We start from the raw sequence: 20251 nt of genomic DNA, 5'->3' as shown, positions 1-20251 counted from the left end.
CCATGGAAACAGATATGCTAAAACTGTATCTCTTCTTTCATTTAAGAAAACTGCCACAAAAAGGCATCACATAGTGGTGCTTCCTTAGGTTGGCTCAGTAGGTTCTCTATGAAATTATCTGTAATAAATCCTGTGTCCCTACTGACTGCCTTTTTTCCCCTCCCTGCTGAGCCTAAGCTGCTGATCCTAAAGGTGTGTTAGCCCCAGAACTGCACAAGGAGAAGAAAATACAGGAAAAGACGTGACCAGGTGAGAATGTACAACAATGCACAATGTATGTTTTGGGGAGGGCAATTCGTCACCTTACAGCTTCCTCCACACATGCACAATACCACTTTTAACCTTCTTAGCATAACATTTCTAGAATTACTCCTTATTTACATAATTTCTGAATTCATCCCATTGCTCAATGGCGAACCCTGCAACAACTTAACAGATTGCTGTCTGTCACTGAAAAAAAAATCTAACCTTTATCTTCAGTGGTTTGAAAAAGTTTCTGTCACCACCCTACATCCCCCTGCTGTACTTGGGCTGCCATACCTGGTGCACACAAATATTGCATTTGTCACAGAACACCATTTCATTGCCATCTTCTCCATCTGGAGACTGACAGACATCACAGACAACATCTTCATCATATTCAATCCCGAGTCCTTCTTCTGTCTCGATAGCATGATTCATGTTGTCGTAGCAGCGCTGTTCAAACTCCTCCATGACCCTTTCCATCGTGTACTCATCCAGCTCAGGCATCCCTGGAAGACAAGAGTTGTTTATTAAAGGAAAGAGTGATAGCCATCACCACACACAACTCCACTTTCTTTTTTAGTAGCTGAGTAGATACAGCCAACCCCCACATGTACACATTTCATTCCTAGAAAATCATGCCTATTCCAGCATAAATCAGGGAAATTATAAAAAAAAGTCAAAGTTGTTTTCTAACTGTATTAAACTAACAAAAGTGGAGTATCCAAATCTTTCAAAATTCTGACAAGACCTTCCATAAACTGATTTTGGCTTCCTGATTTTGTTCTCATTTTCCTTCTGGGACAGCACCATCTATGGCTTTTGCTCCAATTCTGCCACCCAGATGTTGACTCTTTGGTGAAAGATTTGAAACTGTTTTGAACCGAAAGTGATGGGGCAGGGAGAGGAAAACAATACTAAAATCTGCTATGATGCTTGGTGCAAACTTGCAGTTTCTAACATCAGTTGTTGGTTTATCACAAGTTCCAACTCAACAAGGTGCAACCCCAACTAAGGTCTCCATCAGACCCTACTACACCAGTAAATTAACTTGTTTTAAAAAGTGAAAACCACAGCTGAAATAAATGCAACATCAAATCTGGAATTTGCTCTTTTCCAACAGAATCCATCAGAAAATTAATCATGACATAGAGCTCATTATGTCATGGTAGTCTATCATTCACTATATTAAATGACTATTATATACCTGGAAAAAATATCTATGACAGAAATTGCAAGAAAAGTATCAAAAAAGAGCACAGTGCTTCTGGCTTCCATCTCCCACTTGCTGTGACAAGGAGCTGGCTGTAATGCTTCCAAATTGGTACTACACGAATCTTTCCCACAAAATCATGCAACCAAGCAAGTTCTGCTACTGCAAAGAATCACCTTCATTTTGCAAGGTTGGTTTAGCACAAGAATTTCCATAGACTTAAATCACTACAGTGAAACGTAGGCTTAGGATATCCTGCTTTTGGTCTAACTCCCATAGAATGTTTACTGTAACACTGTTGTGGTTTAAGCCCAGCTGGAAATGAAGCACCACACAGCCACTTGCTCAACCCTGCTCTCTTCCCTCCCACAACAGTGCAATGGGAAGGAGAATCAAAGTAAAACTTGCAGGTTGAGATAAGAACAGTTTAATAATTGACAATAAAGTAAAATACAGTAATAATGGCAAATGATAATAATTATAATAAAAAGGGAAAAACAAGTGATGCACAATACAATTGCTCACCACCCACCGACTGATGCCAGACCCCCTTCCCGAATCCAAATCAGCCCCCCTTCTGGGTAACTCCCCCTAGTTTATATACTGGGTATGATGTTCTGTGGTGTGGAATACCCCTTTAGTCAGTTTGGGTCACCTGTCTCAGAAGTACTCCCTCACAGTTTCTTTTGCAAACCTCCCTACTGGCAGAGCATGAGACAAGAAAAAAGTCCTCGACTTAGCATAAATGTGATCTAGCAACAACCAAAATGTCAGTGTGTTATCAACACCATCCTCATTCCAAATCCAAACTGCAGCGGAAATTAACTCTATCCTAGCTTAAACCAGGACAGACATATAGGAGACAGCAACTTCACAATGGGTGTTTAGCAAAACCTCCTTTTGGCTCTCTCTGTGAATAACTGAGCCACAAATTCCACAAAACAAAGTTTTTTTATTAAAAACCTCTCTAGCTCCCCCTAATCAGAAGACAAACACTCCTCAAAAGTACTTCCAGCTTTCCTCACTGACAGGTGGCAGAGATCAGTGCATCCCATACTACCCCAACTGAGCAGCTGAAAGGTAGCAAGAGGGAACATCCAAAATCCTGCTGATAAAAAGAGAGTGAATTTTGCCCTGCATGCCAGAACTACTGCACTAGCAAAGCAGATGATGGCAGGTTTTACAGCAGTTTGCAACGGAACTCTAGCCTCATAAATGCTATGGCTTTTTAAGCTTTTGGCAGCAATTGAGGTAAGCACTGGGAGTGAGATCAAGGTGTATGAGGTGGTTCCTGAGCTCAGGGACACCTGAGCAGCAGCCCCAATCCTCATCAGTGCACAGAAAGCCTCAGCAGCCAGCCTGGAGAGGAGCAGGCAGTACTGAGAGCATCTGAGGGAGATTTAAAGGCAGCAAACAGACTCAGTAGCTAGTAAGGAAGAGTAAAGAGATCCTTTCAGATCCAACCTTATTAGCACACCAGTTTAACCTTCCTCAGTTATGGCATTGACAGGCCATAAAGTTCGATCCCCTGTAGGTGCAGGAGTCACTGAACCAGCCATTTTCGGAAGCCTCCAGCCAGAGGAGGCCTCCAGCAGATGCAGCTCTCCAGGACAAAGGCTGCCAGGAGTGCCTGCCAGAGGAGTGCCTCTCTTTGTGAGACTGGGGCCAACAAACAGTTCATTTGCAGAAGGTGTGCCATGGTTGAAGAGCTGTGTTGCCAGGTGAAGGAGATACAGGAGGAAGTGAACAGGCTATGTAGGATTCGAGCAAATGAGAAATAGATTGACTGGTTATTTTCAGAGATGCTACAGTTTCAAGACTCTTGGGAGTTGTGATGGACTGAAATGTTATTAGTGTCTTAAACATTGTCAAATAACAGAAAGAACTACAAGGAAGCAACTGCCTGTCCAGGACCACTGAAGCCTGATTGGAATTTGGACTGTGAAGGGAGACTTGAGACAAGACTATTGTCTAATCATCTCAGCTGTGAGGAGAGGTAAACAAGGCCCAGGGGGTGGTAGAGGTAAAGGGTTTTGGGGGTGTGATGGTGAAATCTCTCCACACCGAACCAAAGGAGTAACCCCCTCCTCAACCTCTGGGAAGGTGTCATGGTTTGAGATAGTCCCCAAATCCAATTCCCTAGCTCCCTCCCACATCTCAGCCTAATGTGAGATGGGTTTTTCCAGACAAAACACACTAGACTCAAAGTGGGGGAAAAGGGAATATATTACAATGACTGTACAAATAAATACCATATCACCTCATACACACGATCACAAACTATCTCTACCATGACATATGTATTTACAATGATCAGATCTCTTCTCCCCTCCAAATAAAAGTCCAGGAGGGAAAGAAGGACAGATCCCTTCCAGTCTCTGAACAGCAGCATCTTCTGAGGCAGCAGTCTGTCTTCTTCACATTGATGCAGCAGCTGATAGCTGGCTTTCTGCCAGCATCCACGAGGGAGGTATCCAAGCCTCTCTCTCGGCCCCATCGCCTCCAACCGAGGGGTCTTCCGTGGGCTTCGTAACCCCAGACAAGGTCGTATCACCACGTCATATCACGAAGACACAGGGGGGTCTTCGTGACGGTCTGGTATCTCCAGGAGACTCAGCTCCTTGCAGGGCCTCTGTGCCCTGTCTCTCAGGCTGCCACCGTGGCAGCAGTGCAAGGGGGGGAGAGCCAAGGTCAACTCCCCCCGCATTCCTCTGGCCGTCCCGGTCCAGCTCCGGGACGCTCTGAGCTTCTCAGCTCCTCTCTCTCTCTGGTGCTGCATGTCTAAAACTCTTCTCCTAAATAGGAGTCCATCTCCCTCTTCTCCAAGAGGGTCTCAAAGGAGTTTTGGGGGGCTGGTACAGTCTTACTCCAAACTCTGTCTCTCAGCTGCTGGCTCTCTTTCTCCTGACTCTCCTTCCAGGAGTCCTTTCTCTGGTGCTGCATGTTGTTTCTGCTGCTCCTTCAGTTCAGGTGTTCTTATCTCTGGCTCTCTGCCACCGTTTCTCTGGTCAGTGCTGGTTGTTGCTCTGTGCCCATGGAGAAAAAACATCTCCCGGCATAACTACAGGCACCTAGCCCAGCTTTATGCTGTTCCAGGTCCCTGCAGCCCCCCAGCCAGGGGCTGGGAGGGCCCAGAGGGCCCAAGGGGCTCAGAGCCCCTTCCTCGTGGCTCTACAACATGGCCACCTCTCCTACAACAACCAAACTACAACTCATCTCTTCCGGTGAGCTTGTGATATGTTGACATTTTTGCAGGAGTGCCCATTGGACAGAACTTCAAAACTTCCAGGGGTTTCCACCCCTTGGGGTCTACCACTTTTTTTAGCCTCTGGGGAAAACAAGATCCAAACCACTACAGAAGGCCAGGTACACACAGGACATTCACATGAGAGGCAGCTGAGAAGGGATCATAAACCATCAAAGACCCCCAAAGTTTCCCCCCAACTCATTCCTGAGGCCTTCTACCACCAAAGGACTACACAGGATTCATGAGGCAACAAATCCAGAGCCTGTTGCAAGAGACTGCAAAGCTTCCCCCTGCCCCCAGGGCAGGTGCCTGGGCATCTCCTGAGCATATATTTATCCACTGAACTCTATGTTTTGGAGGACCTTCACCACCAAGAAGACCAGAAGGACTGGACTGACGGGATGCCGCAGGGTTCCATGGAATGGTGATTCAAGCAGAGGCATTTCTAATAAGTTTAATAACCGGATCATAACAGGAGTCTTGAACCTCTGTTGTAGTGGAGAAGCAGGTAGACTCAGAACCCTGCAGAGTAATTAGTCAACAGACTAATCAAGGGTCTGTTAAAGATGAAGACTGGAAGCTGGTCACTGCAGGAACAGGAAGTAAGTTCCTCTTCCTTCTCAGAATTTGACAAGTAGGACTGGAATCTTCTACAACACATATGAGGCCCTGGAACTAGAAGGCCAGACAACTGATGAGGTGGGCAAAGGTCCTTCTTGGGGTAATGGGCCTCCTAAAGCAACACCACCTGTACCCTGCATCAAGACCTCCTCTGTTAAGAGATAAAGAAGGGTAGTTGTAGGAGAGTCCATTCTGAGGTGAATGGAGGGCCCAATATGCAGACTGGAGCCAACTCAGAGGGAAATCTGCTGTCGCCCAGGGGCTCGGGTAAGGGACATTACTAGAAAACTCTCCAGTCTTATAAGGCCCTCTGATTACCATCCACTGTGGGTTGTTCAAGATGGCAGCGACAAAATAACAAAGAAAAGTTTCAGGGTGATGAAAAGAGACTTCAGGGCACTGGGACAATTGGTAGAGGAATAAGGAGCACAGGTAGTGATTTCCTCATTCTTCTGGTAACAAGGAGTAATATTGATAGGAATAGGCAGATCCATCAGGTCAATGAGTGGCTCCGAGGTTGGTGTAATGGGAAAAACTTTGGGCTTTTGACCATGGGATGATCTATTCAACATCTGGTCTACTGACACCTGGACAGGATGCACCTATCTCAGAAGGGAAAAAGAGTTCTAGCACAGGAGCTAGCAGGGCTTGCTGACAGAGCTTTGAACGAGCTTGGAAGGGGGAAAGGGACAAAACCAGGCCTCCCAGTGATGAGCGATAGGATGGTGTGCTGAAACTTGAGGAAAGGAGCACTAAAGGGATCCCTCAATCTGCCTCAGCAGGTCTTGGCTACAATGTACCACTCCTGAAATGTTTCTACACTAATGCATACAGCATGAGGAACAAACAAGAGGAGCTCGAAGCTTTGGCCCAGTCCCAGAGATTTGACAGCACTGTCATGACTGAAACCTGGTGGGATGAATCCTGTGACTGGAGTTACAGGCTCTTTAGGAGGAACAGGCAGGGCAGAAGAAGTAAGGGCTTGGCACTGTATGTAATATAAGGGTTAGAATGTAGAAGGGTTAGAAGGCATGGAGCCCACAGTTGGCAATGGCACAATTGAGAGCCTCTGGGTAAGAATCAAGGGGAAAACAAATAATGCAGATGTCATCATGGGAGTCTGGTACAGACCTCCCAGCCAGGACGATGACACCAACGAATTATTCTCTGAGGTACTAAGGGACACTTCCAACTCAACTGCCCTTGTCCTTATGGGGGACTTCAACTTACCAGAAGTTAACTGGGAGCATCGCACAGCTGGTACAACCCAGGACAGAAGATTCCAAAAAAATCTGGATGACAATTTTATGGAACAGGTCCTAAGGGGGCCAACTCAGAAAGACGCTCTTCTTGATCTGCTGCTTGTCAACAGAGCAGACCTTGTGAGCAAAGTGGAGATTGGTGGCCACAGCAACCATGGGCAACTGAGTTTAAAATCGGTGTTCACAGGGGGAAAAGTGCCACCAAAACCTCAACTCTGTACATGAGGAGAGCAGACTTTAGGCTGCTCAGGGAATCAGTAGGTAAGGTCCCCTGGGAAAATGATTTTGCATGTGCTGGGGTCCATCAGTGCTGGTCACAATTTAAACATCACTTCCTAAGGGCACCAGAACAGCAATTCCCAAATGTCGGAAGTCAAGCAGGCGAGGCAAAAGGCTGACTTGGCTGAGCAGGAGTCCTCTCTTGGATAGAAGGTGAAAAAGGAAGATGTATGCCCAGTGGAAGCAAGGTCAAGTGATGTGAAGAACACAGAGATCCTGCTGTAGGGAGAAAACTCATGTGGCCAAAGCTCATGTGGTCAATGTGTCATATGCAGCATGTACTTTAAAAGGTTATGCTAGTATAGCAGAATGGCTACCACAAGGCTTCTTGCAGAGGTACAAATCTGCTTGAAGAACAGCCCCTCTTGTGCTGCTCATACCCCAGTGTAACACTGTGGGAGCTCTCCTCTGCTTTTGGCAAAAGACAGGCAGACTGGATAGATGGATATCAAACAAGCTTTGAGGAAAGCTAAGGGATCTTGCTGCTGCTGTTTTCCTGAAGACAGCTGGAAAGGTAAGCTAAACTCTGGAATCGTAACTGAAATCCTCTAAGCCCTGTTAAACCTGAGCGGGATTGATGTGAGATCTGCAAAAAAGACCTGGTTAAGAGACTAGGTCCAGACTCAGTCATCTGTTTCTTTTATGTGTGGGTTTAAAAAGGAGAAATAACTGTAAATGGTCACTTTGTGGTTGACCAGTTTTTCAGCCATGCCACGTATGGGCTACAGCCAGGTGAAACATGTTTGACTAAACTGCAACCCAAAGCAGGGAACTGCCACAATGCCAAAACAAAAACCAGCAGCGTTCACTAACATGTCTCAACCTCTTCCATCTGGGACAGCATCTTTTCCCTTATCCAAACAATCTGGTGAAAGTTCTGGGCTGACTTACATCCTATTTAGTTCCACTGAAATCCTCTCATGAAGCACACACCTTACCAAAGAAATGTTCCTGTTCTTGCCCCTCTCCCCTGTCCTGTCCCACGCACAACCCACTCTGTAGAAAATGGAACAGCTGTTCCCCTTGTGACACCTCCTTTTCCTGCTTTGGAACTAGAGCACACAGTGACAGTGAGGTTTGGCACTTTCCTCCAATAAGTCACTCAGGAATTCCTTACTGTCTCATTCCCTGTGCCATTCAGGTGGTGTAGGTTCTCTAAAACTCCCAAGACTCATCATCTTGCCTTCTTCACACTGAACACCACTAGCTAAAAAGATGATACAGATTTGTGCTGAAGATAAAAACAAATAAGCAAGACTACCTGGAAAAACTACCAGAATGGTCTATCTGATGTTCTCTTTGAGAACTTGGATGGCAAAATGGGAACTTTGTCAGAATTCTTTTGTAAAAGGGAAAGTAGCAGAATGAAAAAAAAAAACAACATAGGGCCAGATTAAGACCAGGTCTAAGCAGATACAACACAGTATATATCTTAGGGCTTAATCACATCAGGTCTGGTTTCCTGTGGCTCATATGATTACTATTTCCTCATACCTCTACCATCTCTTGCTACTGCTGCCCTCCCTAAAATTATTCTTAAGATTGCCAGCTTTAAAAACAAAAAGCAAAAAGAAGGCAACAAAACATTAGTTGCTCACCCATTTCTTTGAATTCTTCATTGGCAAGTTGCAACCATTCTACATCCACATCATTGAGATCATAGCGACACGTACTGTCCGCCAAGGTTCGAATGTCAACATAGCCCAGCTCTGGAGGCTCCGAACCCGAGGAAACAATGTACTTCCTGGGACGTGTAAATGTGACAGCTTTTGTCTCGGACACAATCCTGAAACAGACAGACAAGCAGACATGAGGTGTGCTGGGTTGCTGAGAGGCCTGTTTCTAGAGAATTCAAAATGCCTCAGTCTAAGTGACTAACAACCATCAGAGCAGCCCAGATGGTTAGACATCCCAGCAATCATCTGGCACCACTGAGATCAGAAAACAGTACCATGCACTTCCATAACAGATTGGTGGCATTACAAGAACTGGAGTTGTCTAGAAATCCAATTCATTACCAGCATTCTAAATAAAATTAAGTATTAGAGGACAGAGCTGTGCTTACTCTTATCTGAAATTCACACTTGTTCAAAGCTAAAGTAGGAATGCTGTATTTACACACTGATGGCTGCCATACACACAGATGTTAAACTCTGGTTTAAGTCTTTTTTTAAATCAATCTGTTTAACTACAATACTGAGAACAAGAAGATTCAAGAAAAAAAGTAATACTCCAACTGTCTCAGTAGAAGACATTGCACTTTCTCTTAGTTAAACAACATGCACTGAAATTCAGTTTGGATGAAACGCCCTTCATGACATAACCCTGGTACCTCCACGACAGGCCATGCTGCCAAATGTCTGCCTCCTGCAGTACCAGTGGAGGTGATTTTTTGTTGTGCTAAGGCTACAAGGGAGGAGACTGTACCACTGTGGGGCTGCAACTGTACGCTGGAAACAATCTAAGCTCCACAATAAGCAGGATATTTCCCCCATCTGAGGTCCAGTGTGTTAACTCCTCCTAGCAGAAGACCCTTATCTGCCACTACTGTATTTGCACAAACAGATCTCAGTAAATCCTCTATTATTTCAGTCTTCTGCACAGCACTAAAACTTCTCTCTCTAGCTTATTTCAGACAATGAACAAAAATGGTAAGCAAGAGCCAAATGATGAATTTGGGGCTTTTGAGGTGCTGTGCTAAAATACAAATATGAATGACCTTGCCAGCCTAAATGCACTCCCTGAACTGTTTCTGGTCACACCGCACGGTATTAAAATGTCACAGACTACTGCATCTTCACAGAGAATTTACTTTCAACTGGGCACTGCTCTCCAAATCTTCCATATTGTACATTCCTTCCTGAGTAACTCTCCATGTGGAAATCATAACCTCTGGGCAGCACCCTACACATGCTGTCTAAATATCATGGTAGTGTCACAGAAGAAACAAGTGCAGCTGTTCTGACCTCAAAACAAACCCCTTTCCTGGCATTATTTCCATGAGAGAAAGAAGTAAAAAAAAAAAACAACCCTTACTACATACTGAAAACCATTCGACTGAATTATCTATCCGACCACACGCTTCCAGTGAATCTCCAAACGGCCTCACTCCTTTCCCCCAATCTGCGCCTACCAGTCACTACAAGGCCAAACCTTTTATTTGCTGCTATGTATCTCAGTAGCATCAGTTACCAGTATAGTCTTGGCTTCTGTCTTACACCAGGTATGATTTGTCTATTGCTTATTCAATGTACAGAACACCCCCTTCCCTCCCAAAGTTAGGCACAGAACAGCTCCTGTACTCCAGCACCACCATGGCAGGACTCTCCGAGTCTTGTGATCAGGAGCAAAGAGGACAATAATCAGGCATCAGAGGGCCATTCTGACCAGCAGGTGCTCAGCAGCAGGACTACAGCAACTAGTTCAGCAGCTAAAACAGGAGCAGTGCCTGCTGTGCTGATACCTAGAACTGCAGGTGCCTCCTCTCCCTTTCCTTTAACATCTTAAATTTGGAGCAATATATCTGTTGGCCTTTGGCAGAGCAAAGCTCTCTCCCAAGCAAGTACCTGGATCTGATATAGTCACCAAACCACCTCCCTGACACATACACAGCGGGAATCCCCTGGGAGGTTTCCCTCTGTTCAAGTCCACAGGTCTCTCATCCCTCCACAACCTTGGGAGATGCTTGAAAGAGAAATCAGTAGGAAATGTGAGTACATGTAACATGAGTGTGCATCTCCGCAGGGACTGGGTGAGGTCAACGTGGAACAGGGAAATGGTATGTTCCCATGTTCTAAACTGCAGAGCAGAGAGGAAGACGCTGGATTCTCCTTGGAGCTCCAAGTCCAACCCTCCAGAATAAGGAAGTACAGGGTTTACCTGATGAACAGACAAGTTCCTCATTGTACAGACCTAGTGGGGCTGCATAGAGGTCTGCAGGTTCCTGCACAGAACACAAACAACACTAACAAATATTCCTGTAGCCCCTCTAATCCAAGCTGACAAATGCAAACCTAACGAAAGCAGTGTAGCATCATCACAAATTTTTTGCTATATATCAGGCTGTTCTGGTCCCACCAGCACTGGTGGGTCATTTGGTAATGCCTTATGGGCCAGCCTGGACTTCCTCAAAGAATCTAGTATGATTAAATGGCAAAAATCTGTGTTCTTACATTCTCCAACTCCATCCCAATTAAGCATAAAATAGGCTGCAGCACACTCCCACCCTTACAACTGCACTGTTTAATTTGAAACAGTAAATAGTAATCTAAGTGTAGCAAACAAGGTAAGGAAAATAAGGGTTTCTTGGATAAGAGCTAGGATAGCTCCCATTATTTAGTTTCATGCGCATCTGGATGGTTCTTAAAACAGACGAAATGTTGTACAACAATCCATTTCCTAGGTTAGTAAACGAGATAAAAAAAACCAAAAAACCAGGAAAACAAAATAAATGCTGTATTTTCTCTAGCCTTTAAGCTTGGTTTGTCCATATGTACCATGAAAGCAACCTATGGCTTGGAACTAAGAAAAGAGAGCACCACACAAGGGCTCTTCCAGCAACGATGAGTGAGCTGAAGTCTGGGCTTAAAAACAGAAGATATTTTTAAGGTTCTGTCATCACACTCCATGCTAACATAATGCCAAAATCAGTTCTCTGACATTTGTATTTCACACAGGCACAACAGGCCTGACTCTTGACTTCTCTGACCATTCAAAAAGCTGAGGCAGGTTGCTCCTTCTCTCCAAGAACCAAGACCTTCCTAGCTAGACACTCAGGAAGTCAAGGCAATGTAGGGCATAAGATGCTAGCATAAACGTGTACGTATTGGTTCACATTCCTCCAAACTATACCTGGCTACTGGTTCTGGGATGGTCCCTGGGCTAACTGGCACCTGAACTCCCTTTTCCCACTCCTGCCTCCAGGGATCTGCCAGGACATAGTATTCATCAGGATTCAGCTGGAAGGAGTCATGTAACTTCATGGCAGTAATCAGGTCCGTTCTGAACACCTGCAAAGAGAGTGACCAAGAGAGAAAAACAGAGACATTGACATTTGATATTTACACTCTACGATTCACAGCTTCAGGGTAACCATGGAGCACAGTGTGTAACAAGGTCACTGTACCAACAGTGCACTAACCCAGCCCACTGCAGGACAGGAGTTTGGTTTCATGGCAGGGAAGGGGATGGCTAAGGGCACGAATCCTGACAGGATATCTTCCAGCTAACTCCACTACAGGTCCTGGCACTCCCCCTGCACTGGAGACATAACGCTAAAAGGTGTTACCTACTTTCATCTCCACTTTGGCTGCAATAAAAGCTGCAGGAGCTCTGAGTTGTAAAACAGCAGCATAAGGAAGATCCATTTTTGTTCTAAAGTTTTTTGGTTTTGTTTTTTTTTAATTATTGGAGCTCTGACTAATCCTAAAACATTCTAGAAATTCCTTATGGCAGAAATCAAGGCATGATTCCACCATGACCAGCTGCAAAAGGAAATTCTAAGGAGATGACTCTTTATGTAAGTGTTTAAAAAAATAACCCAAAAGACGAAATAAGACCCAAACAGGAATTCTGGTGGCAGCTCCCCCGTTCAGCACAGGTGCTTGTTATTCTATCAGCTAGAGACAGCTCTGCCATAGCTGTAATTTTACTCTGCCTTGGCAAAGGTATCCAGCTCTAAAACGAGCAGAATGTTCGGCAACTTTTGAGCCAGCAGCTGCGAATAAGCAGCCATGCTGTCTTCAACAAGCCACAGAATGAAATAAAAAGGGATTCACTCCTGCAGCAGGCATGCTGTGGCACTGCTGGGGCAGCTTCAGCCTGACTGGCCACGACCTGTTGGCGCTGCAGAAAGCAAAGTGTGCTCCTATCACAGGCATCCCAACTACAAGCCTGCACTTGCCGACACCAGCCCCCGCACTCCCCACCCTGCTCCCCACAAAAGGAAAGCCTGTTATAGGGCTCCAACACTGCACTCCTCACCTCCATAACCACTAATTTGTAACTACGCAATGCTATGTTCAAAGGAAAGCGTCAAAAAGCAACCAGGTGACAGAAAATAAGCTCCATCAGAACAAGAAGACGGGTAACATCTTAAGAAGAACTTCCTGCAGACTTCTCAGTTTGTGGTGGTCAGAGTCAACATCCACTCAGCCCCATGTTGCAGTTATATAGGAAAAGATGGTTTATCAGTGCAGTGCTCCTAGATTCCCTTATTAGGCTGCTAAGGTGGCAGAGTGACCCACCCTCCCATCCCCAAACCAATGATCACACTGGTTAGCTCAGCTTCAGCCTGCTGTTTCATGTGGCTGAGGAAGAACCAGATGGATACAGAGAGCTAACTAGGCAGGTCTCCTCAAAACAGCCATTTCTGTCACACAGTGTTCACACATCTGAAAACTCCAGGATTTTGGGGAAGTATTTTAAGCAAACAGTGTATCTGATGGCTAGTTATACTTCTGAGAAAATTTTCAAGTGTGATTTGCCTTATGACACTGCATCATCTTGAAACCTTTCCTCCCTCCCAACACAGACATAACTAGCCCACTTCTGTCTCCCTATGTTTCCATTTTACTCAGGTTTTGTCATAAAAACAGCACAAAATCATGACACTTTTCTTAACATTTGTCTTGACATGTTCAGAAAAACTGCCAGCATTAAAAAGTAAATAATGATATTACCATATGAAGAACAGGGTGAATATAGGTAATGAAATATAATGAAATGCTTTAAACAATCCAATTACAAGTCCTGTGAGGCTTCGATCAAGAAATGAAAAGTAAGCCATAAAGTAAACAGGCTCACAAAACAAACAAGCACAGCTGGCCAGGGGATTCTGCATTATTGAGTGATTTGAATTAAAGCAATCAAAAGTCAAATGGAAAGAAGACTAAAAATATAAAATGGGAAGCAAACCTTGCTCAATCTCAGAGCCAAAATAACTCTGGGTCTTAGATAAATTTGTAACAAAACTCCCTCAGAAGCAAAACTAGTGCAGTACCTGACAGCCAAGAAATTCCTTCCCAGGCCAGTTGCCCTGTGACACCATTCTTTCTGCTCTAACTTCTGATGCAGAGTGCCTGGAGTAAAGCTAAGCTTACAGAAGTGCTGGCTCTCAGAAGCACTGAAGACTTCAAAGCTAAAGGGCCACACTGAAGTCAATGGGAATTTTGCCACCAATTTCAATGAGCCCAGGATTTCACCCGGAGAGTTTAACAAGTGTCACTTTTCTGCCAGTGTGCTTCTCATCACAATAGTGTGCTGTGGTGAGCAGGGACACTGTACAGGGAAGAAGGAAGAGGGGAAAAGGCTGTGAAACAGAGTCAAAGGGAAGTATAAGAGAATTTAATCCAGCCTTAAGAAACATGAGTGAACAGCACAAAACTGCAAAGATTCTGACAATAGTAGCAAGGTAAGGGAGAGAAGAAAACAGAAGCACACAAAAACCAAAAGCAAGACTCATAATTATCTCAGATTATTTCTTGATAGCCTTTCATGAGGTAGTTCTCAAAACCAGGTATAAGGGGCTACTTCTAAGGGATGCACAAATGATAACTAAGGGAAACAAGGCTATCTCTAGCAAGAATAAATTCACCAGGGATCTCCACATTCATTAAAAAAAAAAAAAGTCTTTACTGGCCTACAACCAAAAAGAAGTTGGAAACCACTAGTACTAAGTGTAGTTCACACTGAACAATGAGTAGGATTCTCCTTGTGAAAACTCTTCTCTGAGACTTAGGTATACTGTCATTAGGGAGATTAATAAAGCATATTTTCTCCAGCATCACTCACTAATGCATTAGAAATACATGTACAGGGCAAGTAAGTCAAATGAGAAATTCCATCTCCCAGAGCTAAGCTTCTACAAAGCCTGCAGTGTAGTATTTGCCTGAAGACAGGGAGATCCAACAAGAACATTTCCAAAGAACTGGATCACATTTGTGTGTTACTAACAGCTGATCCATCCTGGAAAGTTTAAAGATTTATATCTCCCTTGATAGGATTTCTTCAAAGTATTAAGTGAGACAACTCTCAGGAAGAAGATTCTAGTTTGACAAGCATTTTAACAAAAATCACATACCAAGACTCAATACCAACTTATGGAATAAATGCAACTAATGTAAATCTCCACTGTTCACAAATCAAACTACAAATAAATCCCAATGCCTAAAATAGTACAAGAAGGACTCTGTAGCTATGTTGAATGGGTGTCAGACTACAACAAAATTCACAGATAGAAACTGGTGCTGGCAGTAGCTGTGCCAACAGCTGAACTCTCTAATCTTTGGGGAGGGAGGGGCATGTGCCAGCCAAAATGTAGCAAAAAGAAAAGAAAACGTAAATGGGAAGAAATGGATCCATTACCAGAACACGTATGTATACACTGTGTGTGTATACACTGTATGTATACACTGTGTGTGTATACACTGTATGTATACACTGTGTGTGTATACACTGTGTGTATACATACTTTGACAGCTGTAACAAAATACAAATCAAATTCCAGAAATACCTCAGAAGGTTTCTGATCTTCATCTCTGGAGCATGAAGTTCTATGATGTTGAGATCTGGAATGCTGGGACCAGGCAGACAGACCTAAAATACAGAAATAACCATTTACAGGGTTCTATGACAAACCTCCAGGAAAGTCTTTCAAATGTAGCAGACAATAAAAGTTACTCAGTCCTAAGCTTCTGTGATGACTCTCCTGGTTCTGTTTTGTTTCTCATTCCCTAACTGAGGTGTGTACGTACTGGCTGCACTGCACTTACCTGCTTTCCACCCAGCATTTGAAGAAAGCCACCTCATAACATCCTTCCCTCTGAGCATCAATAAACAACTTTCTGAGATAGACCAGAAGCTCTGCCAATAGCCTGACTGCAGTCTTTGAAGTCAATGTATTGATGTCCTAGATACCTATATCGGTTTACCAGATTTCTGTCAGCACAAGCCTTTTGAAAATGAAGCAGTACCACGCACACACAGCAGAGCCCACAGAGCAAGCTGTTGTCTCTTCTGAGCAAATCTTACAGTGTGGTTGTACGATTTTTGTCTGCATAATTATTCACTACGCTCCAAACAAATTATACCTTTTGCCTTGAAACCTTTCGACAGAGTCTCTGTCAGTTTTCAGAAATATTGTAACAGGAGAAAAGGGAAAAGAGGGAGAATCTGCACTCCTATGACAAAGTAGTGCTTTGACACCAGAATATATTATATCTGTGCAAATCATCTAATTTCAACACAGTAAGATTTACAGCTACAGAAGATATTTTTCACTGCCAACTACACAACAGTAATGAAAAAAGCCAATGAATCCTTCTGGGTTGGAGAGATGAAGGACTTGGAATAGGTTTATCTGATAGGGAAGCTCAAACCTGTATGTCGAGCTCTGAAGGATGCACATAGATTTTGCAAATCTGGGCATTAACTGTAGAAAAAAAATCAAACCAAACTGATGCAAAGGCCTTCCAACACTGCTCATTCCTTCACAGCCTGTGCACATACACAGCAGGAGTAAAAAACAGTATGGCTACAGCCTCTAAGGGCAGCATAAAGCCAGCAAAAACCTCTCAGGGATCAGAAATCACTGTTCAAAAAGCACAGGATAAGTTCTCTACTAAAAACAAAAAATAATTTTAAAAGTGAAGTAACTGTCTGAGACTTTCATTGGAAAGATATGACTGAATAATAAGTCACCAGAAGAATTCATTATGTTTTAGTTATCTATCTGCCTTCTCTTTTCAGTTAGTAATATACTAAGGAATCTGCTCCAGTAAAAACTCTCTGGAACACAGCAATGAGTAACAGATACTACACAGAACATGCATAACGGTCAAAATTTAAGCAAGGTTCACAGCAAACAGCTAAAAATCTTATCTTCTGAGGTAAGAACACAGAAAAGATTATTTTAAGCAAATGTTAATGTTTTAATGTAAAAGATGGTGAAGTTATTAGCACTCTTCCTAAGCCCCTCTATTTTACAATTACCATTTGCTGTTTCTATGAAGGGAAAAAAAGAAAAAAAAAAAGGAAAAAAGTGACTGACTGCCATTTACTGATCTGTGAGGAAAGCCAGACTCCCAAGATCATTTAACTACCACTCTATTTAAATGTTCTCTTGAAAACTAAATCAAAAACACAAGCAGGAGTATGAACCCTTTGTGAGGATCCTATCTGTCCATACTCAAACTCAACCAAAAATGAGAAGGGAATAAGTGAAATCCCTCAAAAAGATATACAGCTAAAATGCATGAAAAAACACTCAACATTTTTTCCTGCAATGTAAATATTAACATTTGAACATTCAGACAAACATGATTTCTTCAATGAACAGCTTCACTAGAAGACACAGACCACACACATATCCACACAGATTCAGTACTTATGGGTTCTGATATTTTCCATTGGCAAGACATTAATATCTGCCAGTGAGTTAAACCACTGCACCAGCAAGTCAGGCATTTGGAAATTTCCAATTCATTTATGGATCAGAGTGGTTTTGTACACTATTGGACCTGGGAGAGGGATGGCATACAAGGTAACGAATTAAGAACAAGCTGTACTGGCAAGGAGAAGAGCTGGTGAGTCTGGAGGCTTTAATGCAGTTGTTCCCAAGTAAGGCAAGTATCTGGCAAAATTAGATACAGTGGCAGTATGATATATTTCTGGGTCTTTACCAGTGTCCTTTAATACAGCTCTGATTACAACTTATCTTGAATTTAAAAAGCATATAGGCTGCCTTTTTTCTTTTTTTTTTTTTTTAACATGGGTATTAACAGATGGTCTCTCTTGTGTCACAAAGAAGATACAAAGATGAGGAATAAAACAACCCTTGCCATATCTGCCATCTCCATTTCTTTACTATGACATCTTACACATCAGAACAAGTGTCTTACTTCTACGTCCATGGTCACAATGGTTTGGGCACTGGATTAATTAACTATTCCATATAACATGAAAGGTCAACTCTTGTCACTAAAACTAAAGGATCTTCATTTTAAGTGACTTTTTAAAAGTGCTACAAGAAAGCACACTACATAAAATTTCCATGGGTAAGGGACAACTCAAATGCAGCCAGTCTTCCTCATGATTTATTATAATGAGTATTTTTTCCATGCCAACTAACTTCCTACACTGAATAAGGGAACAAATTGTTTCTTACATAGTTCTTTAATAGCCGCTTCCTTGCACATAAAATTGGTGAATGCACAGTGAAAACACATACTGTTTTCACTAAGTTACTGAAGAGACTGTTGTATTTTTCTGAGCAATGTAGACCAACTGTACATAATATTAGGAGAAAACAGTGGAAGAATTTCTCACAGGACTGAGATTTTACTATGCACTGCAGCCAATAGATGACCTTTGGCAAGGGCTTTACTTCAATAGGGAAAACATTTACTCTGAATAAACAAAGCCCAACTGTAAGCCTTGAATTCATAGATTCAAACTACCACCACTACTTCGACACAAAAGTGTAAGAAATTGAAGAAGCCAACCAAATGATAGTAAAATATCCATCCCATAACAGTATTGAATTTAACTACTTCTGAATTCTCAAAAGAGTTTCAATTCTGCTTCCATCAAAGCTAATGGAAAAATATCACTGCTTTCACCAATGCCAAGCCCAGGTCACTGAATTTCTCAAACCTGCTCTCATTAACAAGCAATCCGCCCATTCTGAATACAGCAGTGCAGGAGGAAAATGAAGGATGTTATTTGTCTTTTAAGCATCCTTTTTCTATTTTCATACCTAAGCCAGGCAAGAGACCTCACTGAAAGCAGAAATTCACAGGCAATTAAAACTCCTTCAGTGATCAATGATCTGATTTTTACATGTAAATGCATGAAGTAAGAACCATTCCTGGAATATAACAATCTACTGTGGTCAAAACAAATACAGGATTTAAAACATCTCTTCTGTACCATGAAAGCACATGAACTTGAGTTATTTTAGAAAGATTCCAGACATTTCTCAACAAAACTATCCTCTTGCATTAAGTATCCAAAATTACTATATTCATCAACAGTTTTCTGAATACTAGCCTTCGTTCCAAACTAGATTAGGACCACCAAAACTAGAAAAACAACTAAAGATCAAGACAAGAGTTAAACTCACTTTTAGTAAAATAAAATTTAAATTTCAAAAAAGAAAATCATAAGGGAAGCCTGAATCACTGGGATTTGGAAGATATAAAAGTTCTGTAAGATAACATTATATACCTCCATGGGAAGAATGAGTTCCACAGCAGATATAACGAGTTGTTAAGTGAGCTCATACTACCAAAAGCAACGTGAGAAACAGTAAATATGAGAAACACGCAACTCCAAACCACAAAGCTTAATAAACACATCCAAAACATGCATCACCATCACTGTTAGACATCAGAGACAAAAGGTATCTTATTGAGTGTTACATGATCACGCAAGTTAAGGATGAACACAAAAGCCTAGTTAACATCACTCCAGAAGATACACCAAGTTCATTTGGATTCTTTTACAGTAAGAATCCTTTCAGATGGCCAAGGATTTTGTCACTGAGAACAATGGGAGAGCAATGATACTCAGTTTTCCCTTTGTATTTATCTACTTAAAGACAAAAAGCAAAAAGAAATCCCAAACCACTTACAACATGTAACTCACAGCATGGGAAGAGAGCTCTAACACACTACTGGTGCTGCAAAGGCAACTTCTAAGATTCAGGTAGGAATTTTTTCTTTTCCCCAAGGCTACTTTACATTTTACACTGTAAATACAGTGTTTTTATAATATCACCACATTCTGATAATAAAAGAAAGCAATCAAGGAGTGTGCATTCTTTTTCCATATTTATGAAGAACACATGCTTCCCAAAAGGAAAAACATAAGTAATTTTAACTGTATCAATTTATTAAATGATCTGTCAAGAATATGTTTTGATTCCAAAAAAGTCCATGAAAACAGAAAATTGCTCAAGACCAATTCAAGCCTCCAGGTAATTCTACCCCACAACTAATACACTGCTCGGCATGGGGCTGGAGGGCTGGGCCCAGAGAATGGTGGTGAATGGTGCTGCATCCAGTTGGTGGCCGGTCACTAGTGGTGTCCCCCAGGGACCAGTTTTGGGCCCAGTTCTGTTTAATATCCTTACTGATGATTTAGATGAGGGGATTGAGTCCACTATTAGCAAATTTGCAGATGACACTAAGCTGGGGGGGAGTGTCGATCTGCTGGAAGGCAGGAGAGCTCTGCAGAGGGACGTGGACAGACTGGAGAGTTGGGCTCATTCCAACGGGCTGAGGTTCAACAAGGCCAAGTGCCGGGTCCTGCACTTTGGCCACAACAACCCCCTGCAGCGCTACAGGCTGGGGACAGAGTGGCTGGAGAGCAGCCAGGCAGAAAGGG

The 20251-nt window shown here is 42.8% G+C and overlaps 1 protein-coding gene across 3 annotated transcripts in view; it reads right to left on the bottom strand.

Moving 5' to 3' along the window:
* The window catches only part of JADE1 (jade family PHD finger 1), a 58387-nt gene that overhangs the window by 10637 nt on the left and 27499 nt on the right, over positions 1–20251 (bottom strand). For all 3 annotated transcript variants that reach the window (XM_018084644.1, XM_029964536.1, XM_018084643.2), the window contains 4 exons: positions 15378–15460; positions 11717–11874; positions 8464–8651; positions 541–752 (listed from right to left, as the gene is read on the bottom strand). In XM_018084644.1, the coding sequence (XP_017940133.1) occupies positions 541–752; positions 8464–8651; positions 11717–11874; positions 15378–15460 (641 nt within the window). The remainder of the gene's footprint in view (positions 1–540; positions 753–8463; positions 8652–11716; positions 11875–15377; positions 15461–20251) is intronic.

This window comes from Manacus vitellinus, unplaced genomic scaffold (genome assembly GCF_001715985.3).
Source record: "Manacus vitellinus isolate BGI_N305 unplaced genomic scaffold, ASM171598v3 scaffold_73_pilon, whole genome shotgun sequence".
Lineage (NCBI taxonomy): Eukaryota > Metazoa > Chordata > Aves > Passeriformes > Pipridae > Manacus > Manacus vitellinus.
This window is presented reverse-complemented; position numbering and strand designations above follow the sequence as displayed.